The sequence below is a fragment of the Gadus chalcogrammus genome, chromosome 22, assembly GCF_026213295.1.
Source record: "Gadus chalcogrammus isolate NIFS_2021 chromosome 22, NIFS_Gcha_1.0, whole genome shotgun sequence".
NCBI lineage: Eukaryota > Metazoa > Chordata > Actinopteri > Gadiformes > Gadidae > Gadus > Gadus chalcogrammus.
Window position 1 is genome coordinate 8,349,781 of NC_079433.1, and position 18,638 is coordinate 8,368,418.

The 18,638-nt window shown below is 48.5% G+C and overlaps 1 protein-coding gene across 1 annotated transcript in view; it reads right to left on the reverse strand.

Moving 5' to 3' along the window:
• The window catches only part of LOC130376240 (receptor-type tyrosine-protein phosphatase U-like), a 118,237-nt gene that overhangs the window by 23,369 nt on the left and 76,230 nt on the right, over positions 1–18,638 (reverse strand). Inside the window, exons 4-7 of the mRNA XM_056583462.1 lie at positions 17,768–17,849; positions 11,398–11,513; positions 8,119–8,290; positions 5,044–5,337 (exon numbers count right to left, since the gene is read on the reverse strand). Coding sequence (XP_056439437.1) covers positions 5,044–5,337; positions 8,119–8,290; positions 11,398–11,513; positions 17,768–17,849 — 664 coding nt within the window. The remainder of the gene's footprint in view (positions 1–5,043; positions 5,338–8,118; positions 8,291–11,397; positions 11,514–17,767; positions 17,850–18,638) is intronic.

Sequence of the window (18,638 nt, forward strand, 5' to 3'; positions counted from 1 at the left end):
AATACGCTGGATGTTAAGAGATGGCTTAATATGGGCGGTGGGTTCCTGGCCAGAGATACCGCTTGGAAATGGGTGTTATCGTGCTTGATACCAATGTGGCTGAGACAGGTTTGCTCAAGAGGTAGAGAAAGTTTGCTGGTTACCGGAAGGTTGCTCGGAAGGAAGGTTGATAGTTCACACACCGACGGCGGTCGGTAGGTGCAGCCGGGGATCGAACTATCAACCCTCCGGTGACCAGGATAGAGTGTCAAAGTGTCCCTGAGCAAGATACCTGGCACAACTGCTCCCGACGAGCTGGCTGCCGCCTTGCATGTTTGACTCCGCCGTCGGTGTGTGAATGTTTGCATGAATGGGTGAATGTTAGGCAATATGGTGTGCTTTGAGTGGCTACTGCTTTATGCTGAGGTGTGTTTTTTTCCGGAGAGACAACAGATCTCAAAGGATGTTTAATTACCTAATATGCCCAGCATTCGTTGATCGCTGTCAGCTATTTATTCAAGGAGCTGAATCTTAAGCACTTGACAGGTTTAGTTTCTTCGAATAAAAAATACGATGTTATGAAGATATTTATGAATAATTTCAGGACATCGAAGAGGAGATTATTAATATAATGATTTATTATGATGGAGTCAAAGCGAGATGAACGACTTTATTATGTTGGCATGCTTCTGATGCAAACACGATCCATCAAGTAGGGACCCAGGCAGCTGCCAGATACCAGCGGCGTGTCTGTCATTCTTACATTCTCCAGTGGAGTCAGGGCAAACACTGGACATTTAGTGGAGCATGTGCCTGTGAATGTGTGTGTGCATCTGTTTGTGCTTGTGCGTGTGCGCGTGTGTGTGTGTGTGTGTGTGTGTGTGTGTGTGTGTGTGTGTGTGTGTGTGTGTGTGTGTGTGTGTGTGTGTGTGTGTGTGTGTGCGCACGTGTGTGTGTGTGTGAGAGGCTTGAAATTATGAATAGGAGAAAAAGGATGCTTCGTTAGCTCACTGCAGTCCATTCAAGGCTGGTGCTTTGCATTCTGGTCAGGCCACAAATCAACATGCACAGTGGTCTGACTAGACTAATGTGAGGCAGGGGAGAGAGGGATGAAGGGAGAAGAGTTGAGTAAGAGAGAGAGAGAGAGAGAGAGAGAGAGAGAGAGAGAGAGAGAGAGAGAGAGGGGGGGGGGGGGGAGAGAGAGAGAAGGGGGGGGGGGAGGAGTTGGAGTGAGAGAGAGTATAAGAAGGAGAGAAGGAAAGGGTGATATAAAAATAGAGAGATCAGAAGGGGGGAGACACAGGTAGATTGGAGAGAGAGGACGGGGGAGGGGGAGAGAGAGAGAGAGCGATAGAGGGACAGAGAAGCAGGGGAGAGAGAGACAGAGAGAAAGAGAAGAAGGTGAGAGAGAGAGAGAGAGAGAGAGAGAGAGAGAGAGAGAGAGAGAGAGAGAGAGAGAGAGAGAGAGAGAGAGAGAGAGAGACTATAAGGCAGGTCTCGCAGATGATCCTGGTGGATGGTGGGGTGGTGGACAGTGGGGTGGGACTGGGGGGGTTGGAAGGGGTCAGGCCCCAGCTGCTGCGACCACAGCTGTCTCTCTGTCCAGCGCTGTGTGTCAGTGAGAGTGCCGCAGACGGCTGCTTATGATCAGGCCTCTCAGGGGGGCCAGTTGGCGAGATAACGATGACACGCTATTTAAGGGCCCTCCCCCCCTTCTCCCCCAACCGCCCAACCCACCCTGATCCTGAGGGTATTTCAGGGTCATTTTGTGACAAATTCAGCACACTTTCTGCGGCAGAACTTTCTGTCGCCACTTTCTTTACTCCTACTGGTTTTTCTAACTTTTTGCACTTCCTAATTAAACACAGGGTGCCATGGTTATAGAGCTGCCGCCCGGCCTTGGCCTTGAGAATAAAAAATAAACGTCAAGGTTTGGTCTTTGTTAATGAGAACACAAGACACGGTAACGTCCTTGGAATATTCGATGGAGCATGCAGATAGAGGAGTGTGAACTGTGTTGACAGACCACAGACAAAAGTATGACGCCGTCATACTGGGAAATATTGAAACACGACTGTTTTCAAGCGGGAGGGGAATAGTGATGGGAAAAGAGCACAGGTAGAAACTGGGTTGGTGCTGTGACACTGTCTCTCTCTCCCCCTCTCTCCCCCTCTCTCTCTCTCTCTCTCTCTCTCTCTCTCTCTCTCTCTCTCTCTCTCTCTCTCTCTCTCTCTCTCTCTCTCTCTCTCTCTCTCTCTCTCTCTCTCTCTCTCTCTCTCTCTCTCTCTCCCTACCCTTCTCCTCTCTCTCTCCCTCTCTCTCCCTCTCTTTCTCCATCCCTGCGCGGCAGCCTGACAACAGGGTCGGTGCGCACGCCGATCAGAGACGGCGACAGATGGGGGGGGGGGGGGGGGGGGGGGGTCGTCTGGCTGGCAGCCAGCCACACTACGAAACGTCTCTTCTTCTTCTTCTGCGACGGAGAACACTGGAGGCTAAATGTGGAGCGGTGCCGGCGGTGACACAGCTGGCCTCGTCGGTACAGGTGTCAGGTGAATGAGGACGAGGTTTCGCCACACGCGAGGCTCGGTGATCTGCTCTCCGTGAGAACCGCTCTCGCACGTTTTACAATGCGTCTTGGTGGTCTTCTGTTAGCTCAACCCTGTTCTCTCACTGCGTTGTTTATAAGGTGCTGTTTGAGACCGCTTTAGGTATGTGATGATATCTGCTCTGAAGAGTCTGAGTAGCTCAAAGTAAAGCATATACACAAATCAAAAGTAATAAAAGCGAATCAATATCTAATAAGACAGCAGCCGTTTATTTTCCTATGCCAACTACTGAAGTGATTCTATTTTTACCTATATGCTGTATATATATTTATATATATATATATAGCAGATTTGTGCACAACATTCCAGGAAAGGGGCAGCTGTCAGCCGTTCATATCTTAAATTTTAATTTTGCCAATTCCAAACCTATTAAGAGCTTGCAAGTAAGCCAGCCCATATGTACCTGCTAATATCGCCAGCATTTCCTGAGACTCCCTCCACGTCTTAAGAAACCACAAACATCCACTATCTCATGCCATGTTGCCATTAATTATCTATCATGTGAATTTGTTTGATCAGTGCCTGACTGTGTTGGATGAACTTCCTAGGCTGAAAAAGACAATTTGAAGTTAAACTCTTCGTTCTCTGAGCTAGATGAGCGAGACAACGGAACGACTCTTCGGAAAGACTACTTAGGGTTCTCACTAGGGATGGGCATAATTAATCGATGCTCGATAATCGATCGTTAAGAAATGCGTCGATCAATTTATATTGTTATCGATCAAAAGGACGTTGTGTTGCATACTGTGAGTCTTGAAGCATTTAATTGAATATCACTATGTGGGAGAAATACCACCCTGCCGACTGGTGGAAAGTGAATGGAAGAAGGTTCCTGTCAAAGTTAGCGCGACAATACCTCTGCATCCCCGCAACTTCGGTCCCGTCAGAGCGGGTGTTTTCTGCTGCTGGACTGACAGTTACAAGGCTGCGTTCGCGTCTGACCCGCGAGCATGTTAACATGCTTATATTCCTAAATAAAAATATGTAGGCTGGAGTTATGCTATGGACAGTAGGGACAGTCACCACCGTATGTGAGTCGCTCTTTTTTTTTCTTAATGTGTTGTCTCTCGCTCCGCTTTTCTTTCGGCTTGGTGCCTCTTGGAGTCGTTACATTTTGCCAAAACTGTGATATTTTAGCAACAAGTTCAGCCTTATATATGTTCAATAAGGTATTGCTTTTAGATAGACTAGTTCATGCAATTGTTTGTAAATGGGTGGCTCTTCTTTTTGTTGCGAGCCTTTTCCGCGCGCCGGCTGCAGCCTATAGGCATTATATGTCGGCCTTTTTCCCCCCGTTTTTTCAAAACAGTTATACCGTTTAATGCCCACTTTTAGCCAACTGCCTTTGTTTGATTATTGTTGTCCGATAAGTTGGCTACTTATTGTAATTGGAATAGGCTACAGATTTAGTCTTGTTGAATAGTTTCCAAACCTGTAAGAGCGCCTGTAGGCGCATTGTTCGGACTTCACGAGCGCCGCATAGGCCTATAAACTATAATGCCTGTATTTATTATTTTAAAACTGTTAAACAGTTGTAGGTCTTCAAGTTAACTGTATTGTATTAATGTTGGCCCATACATTATTGTTGGAATAAAGATTTCATTGATAAAAACATGCTGCATTTTCTACCAACGGGAATTTCAATATAGCCTAGAAAAAAGTTAATGATTAATCGATAATTGATCGATAACTCTAGCGATGCTCGATCAAGGAAATTTCTTCAAATGCCCATCCCTAGTTCTCACTTCTCCCTGTTCTCCGAGCCAGACGAGCAAGACGTCAAAACAACTTTTAGGAAAGACAACTCTCTGGGTTCTCACACCTCCCCGCTCTCAGAGGTAACGTGAGTGAGGGTGCACTCACACTAGGCCTGTTCCGTGCTGCAGGAAGATTCAGCACGTTTCCCCCCCTCCCCACTCCCCCCGCTGGCCCGTGGTCACACTGCTCTCAAAGGCCGTGGCCTGGGCACGATTGCTCCTTCATACATACGTCATCACGTCGTAGTACGATAAATACGTCATCACCAAGCGTGGTGTCCAGCTGCGACTGAATGCTGTCGTCGGCCAAAATTTCAAGTAAACACTATCGCACCAACGTATCGCACCAACGTAAACCCACTTGTGAACCGCTTGCCGCCATTGTTTAAAATGATTGTTGTGGGGAAGAAGGGCATGGACCTATAAAGAAAGAAGGGTCGCGCAAGGACTACGTCATCCAGCTCACGTTGCGTATCCGCGCGTGTGCGCGTGTCATCTCATTAGCATCTGTACTTTGGCCACGGCACACCTCTCCCAAGTGGGCCGTGGCCAAGGGGCTGTTCCGTGCTGGAATACGGATGGCGGGGTCACACTAGCCAAACGTTCTAGACTTTAGTATGCAAATGAGCTCGGGCACGGGGCCGCGGCCCTAGTGTGAGTGGCCCCTAAGACACCGAAGAAAGCCCCCCCCCACAACTCACCGGCGCACTTGGTCCTGCTGGTGAGGGGCGGCCCCGGGGCCCCGGTGCCGCCGTCCCCGGGCCGGGTGAGGAGCACGCTGATGCGGTACTCGGTGTCGGGCTCCAGGTGCCACACCTTGTAGGTGAGGGAGCCCACGCCGTGCGTCTCGGTCCAGGGCGACTGGCTGGCACGGTACTGGATCTCGCGGCGGATGACGGGGCCGTCCCCCACGATGGAGTTGGTGTTGAGCTGGATGATCAGGTAGGTGGGGCCCGCCCGCAGCAGCTGGGGCGGGGCGATGGGTGTGGGGGGCACTGTGGGGAGGAAGGAGGAAAAGTATGAATAAAATAAAAGGTTATTCGTTTAATGGAGTCTTTATTACTCCCTCAGTCGTAAAGAGGTAATAAAGATAGTAAAACACAGTAAGAACACCGACTATGCCCGTATATATATGACAACCAACAACAGTGAGACATCAAAACATTAGGGACATAAAAGCCATAAAAACCATACATGGGTGAATACTAGGGATAAGCCGTCCTCAATTTATTCCAAAAACGGTATTTAAAAGATAGTGAAAAGGTACGTTCCGCTTTCAGAGCTATTCTTCAGTTCATAAAAGGTAATCTGATAGCTTGGGTGAGGGAAACGGAAAGGGAAAAAAAATAATATTCAATGGTGGAGAAAAAGGAGACAGTTGGAATATATTGCTTCGTGTTTGAGACGACGAACACATTTTCCAACAGAAAAGTCAAGGAATTAATCACATTCCTGTGTTCTCCACCCCCTCCACCCCCTCCTCCCCCTTAATACTTTCAATAATAGAAAAATTCCGGAGCGGTAACGCGTGCAAAGGAATCTGTTCTTCATCTCCGACACTGTAAGTGACTCTTGAGCGGACCAAAGCCTTAATTTTCACTCTAATGAAGTCAAATAATGGGATTATTTTCGAGAATGATAGCATGATTAATTCCATTTATTTTCCGGGGCGAAAAAAAAGAAAAATGAGCCAATGTAAGGACATAATGACCTCATTAGTTACATGAAACCTAATTAGTCTCACATGTCCACCTGTGGACAGAATGGGGCCTTGTGTAATATCGTGTTGTTTGTTGACTAAAATATGACCGAACGCAACGAGCACAACGCACTCCGCTGAAACACCAAACACTTAATTAACAACGCGGTACACAAGGACCTAGGCCAGGCAAACATGAGCACGAGTATGTTTGCGTAAAGACTGTGTTCTGAATGCAGAACCTCCTATGTTTGTGCGTGAAAGGTTCTAATGCTGTCAATATGGCCATCTGAAATAGGCATGGCAGGCAAGGCAAGAATAGAATAAAACACATACGTAAGAGAAAATAAAGGCAAAGTAAAAAAATGAAAGTGTATTTTAATTTCCTGGTAAGAAAACGACTTAATTTAGCTTGAACTTCCTTATGCAATCTTCAAACATGGACGCCATATACAGAGCCCCCAGGAAATTGATTCAAATAATTGGTAATCACACCAGCAGGTGACCAAACTTTGTTCATATGGAGATCACTGAGGAAATGATGCAGCTAAGGCACTGAGCCTACTGCACCATTTTGATCTGTATAAATATGTCGATTCATACTAGGGTTGCAGCAATATCTATTCAATTCATACCCTCCTTATAATACGAATGACTGCAGTATCATATAAAAGCCAAGCATATTCCAACCCCCGCCCCCCTACTTAAAAAACTGCAATGTAACTTAGCCTTTTAATTGGCACTATAATTGAGGAAAGATGGGCTTGGTAAGAGTTAGTGAATATTGTCTTACTCATGCCTGGGGCTGAACAAGGGAATGGTGAGTGGGAGAGGTGTAACACAATCAAGCAGACTTTACCCTTAAACACAGAACAAACAAGAGGCTACTGGAGGAAAGTTTGGAAATCGAATGCAGACTTTAAACTTTAATCAGAGTGCCATAGTGGTGTCGATTGCAATGACGAAAGAAGCGATAATCTGTTTTGTCGATATTATGCAGCCCTTCCAATAATGCCGGTTTCGTCCAGCGGACTGTATGCCAAGTTGATGGTATGTATTTGAGCCTATTAGTGGAGTACTAATAGGCGTTGAGCTTGGCCAAGGTTCGTGGTTCGTGGAAACTGGCAGATGGGTTTCAAATGCAAAGCTAGAAGATAAATGTTTTGCAGTTGCAATATCTTTGAGTTTCGAGAATGGCAAAAGCGATTATATTTGAAGCACACATATAGGCACAGCCTATCTCTACAAACCATTCAAGTGGAGACAGAAGGGATTTCAAACATGACCACGTTGTTTGCCCCTTTTGGCCATGGGACATTGACGGTATGACAAGCATTTGTCCAATCAGGAAATACAACGGTCACAACACTATTCCACATGAGTGTATTTCAGGATTCAAGATTCAACTTAAGTTTCCCTGGACTGGATTTCCGCAATAACAAAAATGTCGACACTCCAATTTCTCCTACAATTGGGAAAGTGTTCAGTGTTTCCCTAGCCTTTTGTCTTATGTACCCTGACAGTCTTATCAGCACAGCTCAAGTACCCATTCATCGACCCCAAAAACCAGGCATGCAGCCTTGGACCTGCTGTTGTACTATTATCCTCTATTTTGTGTAGAGGCCCAGGCTTGAAAACCGGGAAGCTGAGCCTTCTATTTCCCCATTGATCGGCGACCGGCGCCAACATGTAAAAACCCAAACAATTCAACCAGGCAAACATCTTACCTCGCGGTATTTTTGGGGTTCCGTAGGTGTAACAAAGCAAAATAAAATGTTATGGGAGGTGGGGGCTGGGATTTATGGGTAATCTTCTTTGAAAGTTGTTTATTTTTATATGCCGGAGAGAAATTAGAAATCATGATGTCTTTACAATTACCCCGTTGAACCTGCCTTTGACCTCCTCCACTCAAGCACACTCACACACACATGCACACACACACACACACAAAACCCCATACAGCCACACACACACACACCCAGACCCCCCCCACACACACACACACACACAGACACACATACACACACACACACCCCTACCCACCAACCAACACACACACACACACACACGCGGTTACCTCTGACGATGAGCTCGCCGAAGTTGGAGACGGCGGCGCCGCGCGGCGACAGCGTGACGCAGCGGTACAGGTCCTGCTCCCCCCGCTGGGCCTCCACCTGGAAGGTAGCCGCCACGCGCTTGTGGCTGAGCCGCGACAGGGAGGACGTGTCCAGCACCACGCCGTTACGCCGCTGGGGAGGGGGAGGAGGGAGGGTGGGGGGGGGAGGGAGGGAGGGAAGGTGACGGAGAAGGGGATGGAGGGAGGGAGGGGGAAGGAGGGAGGGAGGGAGAGGAGGGAGAGGGAAGGAGGGAGGGAGGGAGAGGAGGGAGAGGAGGGAGGGAGGGAGGGAGAGAGGGAGGGGGAGGGAGGGAAGGTGACGGAGAAGGGGATGGAGGGAGGGAGGGGGAAGGAGGGAGGGAGGGAGAGAGGGAGGGGGAGGGAGGGAAGGTGACGGAGAAGGGGAGGGAGGGAGGGAGGGGGAAGGAGGGGGATGAGGGAAGGAGGGAGGGAGGGGGAGGGAGGGAGGGAGAGGAGGGGGGGGAGGGAGGGAGGGAGGGAGAGGTGGAAAGATGGGGGAAGAGAGAAAGAGGGGAGAAGACAGAGGGAGAGAAGAGGGAGGGAGAAAGGTGAGGGCAGGACAGAGGGGAGGGGAGGGGAGAGGAAGGAGGGAGGGAGTGATGGATCGAGAAAGGATGTGGGGAGGAAAGGACAGACGGGGGGGAAGGTAGGAGGGGAGTAGAGGTGGGGAGGGAAGAAGTGGAGAGAGAGTTGATGAGCACGGCCCGCTGACCCTCGCGGCGGGTGATTATGTTTACCCAGATACCATGAAGAGCCCTTTCAGGTGCAGACAAATGTCAAGCGATGCACGACGATCAGAGAGCCGACCATGGGGAAGGGGGGAGGAATTAGCGACAGCGGGGGAGGGAGAGACACTGGCTGCTGCGTGTGACAAAAACAATGTTTTTTTTTCAAATATCTTTTTCCATCGGTCACTGAAGTGGACGTGGGGGTGGGGGGGATGGGGGGATGGGGGTGATGGGGGGGGGGTTATGATGTTGTGAGGGGGCTGGAGTGAGGCGACCAGGTGTATTCCACAAGCCTTTGTCGCCTGTGTGAGCGGATCTGCTCGCTGCCTATTGGCACATGACTCCCAGAAAGAAAGACGAACCACCCCTTCTCACAAAAAAACCGACGCCCGGAACAGGGAATCAAACCGGCGTGAACCAGTGTGAATGAGCGGTGGCAGTAGCAGCCGATAGCCCCCCCCGCCCCTCGACTACAGAACACACGTCTTATTACATAAGCTGTCGCCCCGCCGCCGCCCTGCAGCCGCTGAGGTGACTGACACATCGGGATATTTAAATTGCTTTAAGCGTGATGTGGATGGGAGAGCGGCCAGGGCTGCTTTTTTAGTTTTAAGGGAATGTAATTACGTGAAGGCAGCAGGGGCGGCTTGTGGAAGTGTAAGGGCCGTTGCTATTGAAAGTTTAGCTCGTCGCAAGGAAAGCGTTTTTTTTTGTTTCAAATAAAGTTTTCATACCAATCGTACTTTGGCTGTGATCCAACCCCCACTTTCGTTTGTTTGCATCTCGTCATCGTTTGCCGGATTTTTTTCCGGCCCAAAATGAGCCAAATCATTAAATGCACACGAAACGAACCACGAACCATATGGTGGACAAAAAAATAAATCCACCTGTTAAAACCACCAATCTACTGACGTTCATCAGGAGAGAGGAGGCTGCCGCCGCTGAACCCGCGGTCGGTTAGAGACAGTGAAGCTAGCCGTGAGAGGGGGGGAGCGGGGGGTTGGAACCACCGCACAGAGCGCCCATGTCCGCAGAAGGGAGGGGGGGGGGCCTCCACAGACAGAACAGCAGCCAGGATCAGAGCCACCCAAAGCAATTAGCCTGCGGCGCTTATGAACACACAGGGCCCGCGTTAGCAGAACAAATAGACCCGCAGAAGGCGATAATGGCGCGACATACATCTCTTGTTACCCTATTTTTCTTTTTTTCCTCCATGCCATTACACGAGGATGTTTCGTCTCTCTCTCGCGCTCGTAATGAGAAACGGCGTGGGGAAGAAAGAGGGGCGTCGTTTGGGGAGAGTTTGGGCAATGAGCCTTCACGGCAATATCTCGCACGGAGCAATTACCGCGTGTTGATAGTGGCGGACGTGCTCTGCTGGTGTGATTGTGTCTGTGTGTGTGTGTGTGTGTGTGTGTGTATTTTGCCTTTTGTGTGTGTGCTCGTGCGCACAAACACACGTCTATGCATGAATGTGCACGTCTAGCGATCTGTTGGAAGCCACGGAGAAAGTGTTCCGGAAATGAATACTTTTCTATAGATATGTATGTATATATATATATATATCTACATATCTTGCCATTGCCAAGGTTCAGAGACTTCATGTGGAGAACGATAGAGGGAGATGTGGGGGAAGAAAGGCGAAGGATATGATGGGATGTAAAGTAGCGCGTGGAGACGCCAGCGTGAGTGATGGAAGGACGCTACGCGCGGGGGGGGGGCCTCATTTGCAGCAGGGGCCTCCTTCACACCCCCCATGTCATCTCAAAAGCACTCAGATGTGCCGGCTTCAAGGACACAGTGAGAGTGAGGGCTTTTGGAGCCAGGTCTTTTTTTTGTCTTTCCCTAACACTAATATTAGCACATATTCCATCCTCACGGAAAATATTCAGCCGCAGCACGTTTTAGTGAAGTATGTTTGTGTGTGTGTGTCAGAGACGGAGAGAGAGACAAAGTGATGGAGGCCGATGCTTTGGCGGCCATTGCAGAGCGTCAGATGCACTCAAGTTTCTTTCAATAAAAACTCAATTTCCATTTCAATAGGAAGCCGTCGGGCGATAAGACGCGACAAGTAACACGACTGCAGGCCTGTTCAGTGCTTGAGACGTTCCCATTATCACGTTTGTTATTGTTATTGCCACTGCGCTGGCAGACGCAGATAATGCGTTCGGTTTTAAATGAAGGACCACTGCCTGTCAGTGTGTCAGAGGTGAGGACTTGTTTCCAGCGTAATTGCTTTGCTCCGTCGCTCTCTCTCTCTCTCTTTCTCCCTCACTCACACTCGGTGTCTCTCTCACTCTTCCTCTCTATCCAACTTTTTTCCATCTATGTCTGCTATCTCACTCACTTCTGCCCGTTTTATTATTTTGTCCTCTGGCGAGCTTAATCTCATCCATGTGCTGTCATCCCAGCCTGCTTTTTATATTCCACTCTCCTCTCTATCCAAACAGAGCACCTCCCCCCCCCCCCCCCCCCCCCCCCCCCCGCTCACCTCCAGAAGGTAGGGCTCCGACTCGGCTGTTTTGCCCGTGGCGATGCACTGGAACGTGGCATTTTGCCCGGCGTTCACCTCCACGTCGCCCAGGCGGGAGAAGTGGGGCACCTTGTCTGTAAAAAAAAAAATATACAAACAAAATAAGAAGTAACCTCAAGGACGAACACAAACAGGAGGGTTTGCATGTGTGTGTGTGTGTGTGTGTGTGTGTGTGGGGGGGGGGGGGGGGTCTGTGTGTGAATAGACACGTAAAGAAACCCGCAAACTTTTCTTATGTGTGTGCATTTGGAGAAAAGTGTTGCTTGCACAAAGCCACCATTTTCTATACTACCCATGGAGGCAGTGGTATATATGGAAATAAAAGGAAAACGCATGTACGATCAATACAGCCGCACAGACACACACGCATTGTATTTCAGCATGCGTGTGCAGACAGTGTTATTGTTAAGGGCGAGACAAGGTCGGACCTTTCTGGTCTGCCTACGTTGGAACAAGCATACTTCTGTTTGTGTAGCACAATGCATTCATCCGGCATCGGAAATCTTTAGTGTCTTATAAAGCGCTCTCATATTTCCACCATCGGGCCATCAATGAAAAAAGGACACATCTCTGCGCCTCGCCACAGCTGAGCACTGACGCTGCGGCCATCTTTTCGTCCTTCTAATGCAGCCCAGGATGCTCCCACACACGCAAAACAACTCTCAATTTACCGACGGAAATAAAAATATTGAACAATACATTAATATAATTCGCCGCGGGACTGCGTGAGCAAGTGAAAAGCTTTGTTCTCGTGGAATGGTACACTTCTATATTTGTATACATGATCTTTGTTTAACGCATTGATCTTTCCACATGAGCTCATCATCCCCTGCAGCCGTTGAACACAAACAACCGGGTTCTTTTAGTTTTATACTCTATGTTTAAAATATTACAACGTAGGATGGTTACATAATCGTTTCACGATTTAGAAGTTGTGTGTGTGTGTGTGTGTGTGTGTGTGTGTGTGTGTGTGTGTGTGTGTGTGTGTGTGTGTGTGTGTGTGTGTGCACGACGTGCGCATGTTTAAGACACACAACAGATGAACCGTACTGTACATTACATGCACATCTGTGTGTGTCTGTATGTGTGTGTGCATGCGTGATGCGTCACAACAGCTGCGAGCTATAATCTCTGGCATCACTTTCTTACCCCCCCCGCCGCATCTTTCCACATTTTATAGACTTTGCCCTTGGTGGCCGACAGTAAAGGTGAGAGAAGGAGGTTCTTGACGTGTTAAGTGGGTGTGTTTTATGTTTCTTTCAGGGCGGGGGCGGGGGGGCGGGGGTCTGGCATAACGATGATGATATCCCAAAGTGACTGCAGCGCACTGGGAGCTGGAGCAGAAGCTGTGGTATTTTTAAGCATTGTTGTCATGTTATCAAGATGATGAATTGTTTGGCAACATTATTAGACATAAACCAGCTTTAGGGAAAGTACTAGTCAATAGTTTATAGATTATACATCAGACGACTTTGGGCGGAATTCAATCTTGTGTTTTTTTGGTCCAAAAGTCGATAATTTAACGCCAAGTGTGACAATGGAATTGAGAGCCTGCCAAGACAATGCATGGGTGGGTTCAAAACGCAAGGCAATGAATAATGAATGAAGGATGAAATACATTGTTGGTTTAGTTAAATGATCATGAATAATTGTGTTACTAATTATCAATGATAGTTATACATATTAACATGGCTGTGTGTGTGTGTGTTATAATTTGGATTTATATATGCCTTCAGTCTGGTTCAGTCTCAAATATTCATCAGGAAGGTTAAAAAAGAAAAACAGCCAATTTGAGCTTCAGCAGTCTACACAGAGAGAGCCAAGGCCGACGGGTTCATTTCTTGTCTTCTGGTAAACGCTGCCAATGTTTCTGTTTAGCTCTAACACTTTTCAAAAAAACAAAAAACAACATAAACAAAATCATTTAAATCTCAAAATCCATGAGGTTAGCTTATCCCCATTTGCAGCAGCTCAATTTATTCCGGCTCATTTAGCCGGCGTTTTCCGTACTGAATCTCTCCCAGTCAATTGGAAATGGACATTGGAACCTGGCAAACCCACAGGCGTTGACTGGCTGCAAATATCTACATCACTTTGCACTGTGGCCAATGCCTGCCTTATCTTTTCAGGAGTTATACTTTTTCCTGACTTTAGGTAGTGAAACATGTTAGGGAGACTGAAAAGAAAAAGAAAAATATATATATACAACTAAATATATATATACATACATAGACGTGCGTTTATCTACACATAAATAAACATAAGCCACATGAACCAGCACGGTTCTCCATAGACTAAAGCAGTTTAGAGAGAAAAGGTCTCCTGAAGAGAATTGAGTCGTGGGTGGATGTGCTTCTATCCTTGAAGTGTTATGTTTAAAAGACATTATAACAACAGTGAAGGCTGCAGTGGGTTCAGTCCTATTCTGTTACAGAGTAATGCTTTCATTCACTTCATTTCTAGTCAGGAGGAGACAAGACACAAAACAGCATAGCCCTCAAAGTCAGCCAATGAACAGGCTCCTAATAGTGATGCTTAAAAGAGATTGTATGGGAGCTCTTTGGCACACCACACTTGCTTCACCTCCAACTCCACTGATCTCAAAGAAGTGTAATTACCTTTTACATTAAACGTTGGCCTTTTTGCTGGCTAATCACTGATTGTCCACAGATAAGTCTTCGTTGGACAGATCAGAGCCGTATTCGATTTTCCAATGGTATTCTGCAGCAGGTGTGAAAGGGCTGTTCAGTATTTCAAACTGCCCATATATCTTTCTAAATACTGAACCATTGCATGATTTTCAAATAGGAAATGATTGATGACAATTTTCATTACATCATCAAAATTTCCATCAGGTCAAAACATACAACAGCTTGGGAATTCTGCTGCATGCACTTTTTAGACGGTCCCTAGGTTCTTCCCTGATAAAGAGCAAAAGGGCAAACGGTGTCGGGTCGGGTGGGCAGGTCAGCCGTTAACGCTGACTTGTTCCTAATGCCAGGGTAACAACCCTTCGACCCGACACTACAGGGACTCTTAAGGTTTCCGTGGTAACAGACCTCGGAAAAGGGTTCTAATTCTGCTGAAATAGGGACTGGTTTCGCTCTCTGTCTTATTCCTTCCCCCTCATTATCTCTGCTTTGAGTCCCTCTGGTAAATGCCCACAATCAATAAACCCTATTAAACATCTTCAGACAGGCAGACATACAGACAGACGTGAAAGGGAAACTAACAGACAGACAGAGGATAGGGCTGCAATTCAAGTGCAATCGACTGTCCACAACCTATAAACCCCAGTGCATCTATAGTCCGATGCAGATGGACGGACTGACGGTCCTGTTGTGTGAGAGTGATGCCCTGCTGCCTGCTGGGAAATCTATCAGGTTTGTCCTTAATTAATTGCTTGTCTCAATGCTCTATGTGTGTGTGTGTGTGTGTGTGTGTGTGTGTGTGCGTGTGTGTGTCTGTCCGTCCGTACGGGGTTGGTGAATCATGCAGATTGCTCAGGAAACCTTAACCTACCTTTAATACCTTGCATGTGACACGGGATTCTGACTCATGCATGGTCCGGTACGCATTTACAACACGTTAGCTGGTGTGTTATGTGGACTGAGAAGAGGCCCAGATTAACTCTCTACCCCTAGTGTTGTGTCTGTAATTTGTTGTTTCTGTGTGTAGTTGCCCTGACCAGTGGGGGGGAGGATAGAGCTCTGAATGAAAGAGCTGATTATTTAATTTGCGACAGAAGGGGTGCAGGCAGTACCATCTGCAACCGGGTCGGGCTAGGTCTCAGGAGGGGTGTGGTGTGGTGGTGATGGCGATCGGCGCCATAGCAACGGCCCCGCTACTATCCAGCGAACCCAGTGATCTCGAATCAAACCGTCCAAATGCTTACTGCTCCACCAAGACTGGGGCGATAGATGCAAGAGTTTCAAAAAAGATCGGGCTTTTGCCAAAAAACAAACGTTCCTTTAAGAGTTTTTTTGCAATCACGGCAAGTGAAGTCACGTTTATTTATAAAGATGTTGATTACAATTATAATCTCAACGGGCTTCACTAGCCCAATTTCAAATGAGATACGACGCAACCTTGTTCTAGGTACTTACTGGAGCTATTATAAACTCATTAACAATCGTATCATATTCGGAAAACTGTCCCACATTTCTTTGTTTAAAGCTCTTTCTGACAGAGGAAGCTTTAGTTTAGTAACCACCCATTTCAGACAATTTAGCGAGATAACAGCGCTAGGACAGAGATAACAGCACCAAGACAGAGATAACAGTGCTAGGATAGAGATACCAGCGCTAGGAAATAGATAACAGCGCTAGGACAGTAGAGATAACAGCGCTAGGACAGTAGAGATAACAGCGCTAGGACAGAGATAACAGTGCTAGGACAGAAGAGATAACAGTGCTAGGACAGTAGAGATAACAGCGCTAGGACAGTAGAGATAACAGCGCTAGCCTAGGACAGTAGAGATAACAGCGCTAGGACAGTAGAGATAACAGCGCTAGGACAGTGGAGATAACAGCGCTAGGACAGAGATACCAGCGCTAGGACAGTGGAGATAACAGCGCTAGGACAGTAGAGATAACAGCGCTAGGACAGAGATAACAGCGCTAGGAAAGAGATAACAGCGCTAGGACAGTAGAGATAACAGCGCTAGGACAGAGATACCAGCGCTAGGACAGTGGAGATAACAGCGCTAGGACAGTAGAGATAACAGCGCTAGGACAGAGATAACAGCGCTAGGACAGTGGAGATACCAGCGCTAGTACAGTGGAGATAACAGCGCTAGGACAGTAGAGATAACAGCGCTAGGACAGAGATAACAGCACTAGGACAGTAGGCCAGAGAAGGGGCTTGATGGAGGAGAAAATCATCCCTTAGTGTGACATAAAAGCCATAAAAGTTTCACGATGCGACGCTGAGCCTCTGGTGTCGAACAGGACGGGCAAAGCAAAAGAAGCGCCAAAGGGAGTGAAAAATAATAAAAAAGCGAGACAAATCACGGGAGCTTATAACGTGCCGTCGTCTAAAGCCAGCCGGCCAGCCGGGTCTCTCTCTGGCGTGACTGGTCGAGAACAAAACACTCGTAATCCCGCGGCTCAGAGAGGCTCAGGATTCATCAAGATCCACCCGTCTCTCATCTCCTCTTCCTGCACATTAGCTTAAAACACACATACTGGAGAGTGCCTGTGCCCGAGTGCGAAGCTCCTCACCCCAAAAAAGAGGAAAAGGGCTGCCATTCTTCAGGGACAAAGGAGCCGCCCCTCCCCAGACCCCCCCCCCCCCCCCCCCCCTGCTGTGCGGCTCTGGCAGTAAGACAGGTGCTGTCGGGTGGTGGTGTGTCCGCTTCGATTGCTCCCTGTCATCGGAGGGGGGGGGGGGGGGAGGGGGGGGATTGGGTCGCACCCTTTGATCGCTCCCATAAGCCCTCCTCCATCTGAAGCTACCTCTCTCGCTCTCTCTCTCTCTTTCTCTCTGGAGAGAGTTATGCGGGTCAATGTCCATAGAATGAGGCCTGGACATCCGGATTCACCCTTTCACACATGTAGCACACGCGTGTCTCACACTGTCCGTGTCAGGAACGTTGTGACGTACTGGAGACACTCACACCTTTTTGAACCTGCTGGTTGAGGCGGGGGGTGGCGCCTGGCCAGGGCGTGGGCGCGAGTTTCGATAAGACTGAACGTTGAAGACGGCGTACCAGACGACGACACAATCAATAAACCCTATTAAACACCCACAGACAGGCAGACACACAGACAGACAGGCAAAGGAGACAAACAGACAAACAGACGGACCAAAACCTATAAAACCCCAGTGCACCCTGTTGTGTGAGAGTGATGCCCTGTTGCCTGCTGGGAAATCTACCAGGTTTCTCCTTAATTAATTGCTTGTCTAAATGCTCTATGTATTGAAGAATGCCTACGAGACTACCGACTCGCCCGTCATGATGACTGTTATTACGCTGACAACAATCCTTTTGCAGCCGGACGATCGGGGAAGTATCATATTCTTTCGCTTTCGTGCTAGACAATCGCGGTTATGCTTAGCCCAACACAGGCCGGGTCTGGTGGAAATCTGACTGAAAGGTATGATGCTTAGATAAGTCCAGCACTGCAGTGGACGTATGTCAGGGGCTTCAGAGTACGATCCCACCTGGACCCCTGTGTCTATAGGACACCGCCCGCCCATCCCTCTCTCTCTCTCTCCCCTCCCCCCCCCCCCCGCCGCCTGTCCACTCGCCAAGCCAGCCTCCGTAAAAGGTCAGTGAGGATGGGGGGGGGCGGGGGCGGTGGTGTGTGGGTGCCAGGACACTCACAGCAGGGGTAGTTGAGCAGCATGATGTCGTCCAGGGCGATGTAACCCTGACGCTCCTCGGAGACCGTTGCCTCGAAGACCACCTGAGCCGGGGGGGGGGGGGAGGGGAAAAAAACAGAGAAACAACACGTTAGGAACAAACGAGGAGGTACGTTCGTCAGTGGGCAGACCTCGTTTAGGTGGCGTGTGCGTGCGTCGACGGGAACGAAGAGGCTAAAGAGGTACACGGGAGTACAAAACAACCACCCCGCCCCACCCACCCACGCCGACACCGTGATGGCTTTGAACTTTTCCCGAAAGGTTGCGGTCAATCGAGAGTTCGGATTTTCACTTTTTTTTCGTCAGTTAGTTCCAGAGTTCCTTTGACCTTTGAGGGATGGAGAGAGAGAGAGAGAGAGAGAGAGAGAGAGAGCGAGAGAGCGAGAGAGCGAGAGAGCGAGAGAGAGCGAGAGAGAGAGAGAGCGAGAGAGCGAGAGCGCGCTGATATTATACTGCTGTTGTTAGTGCCCACGAGGGCCGGCCTACCAGAATGTTCCGCAACATGGTGGCCCGTTACGACCAGCGCAGCTCAGTTTCCAGGAAAAACCTAATGAGCTGAAACTCCTCGTACATCCTTAATTATGAACTCTTTGGTCCTGTCCCCCTGCTCTGCATGATAGGAGCATGGCTTCCTAATTACAGGCTGAATTTAGCCCAACTCAGGCCCCACGCAGTGCTGTCAGACACCCCCAAAAGAGGCATCAGGTGGGCTCGGCAAGAGCAGGAAAGTCGATATAATAATAACAGTCCCGCAAAAATGTCCCCTTTTTCATTTTTTTTTGGCGTTTTAACCGTCAAAAGAAAAAACACATGGTGGCTGCAAAGGACAAACA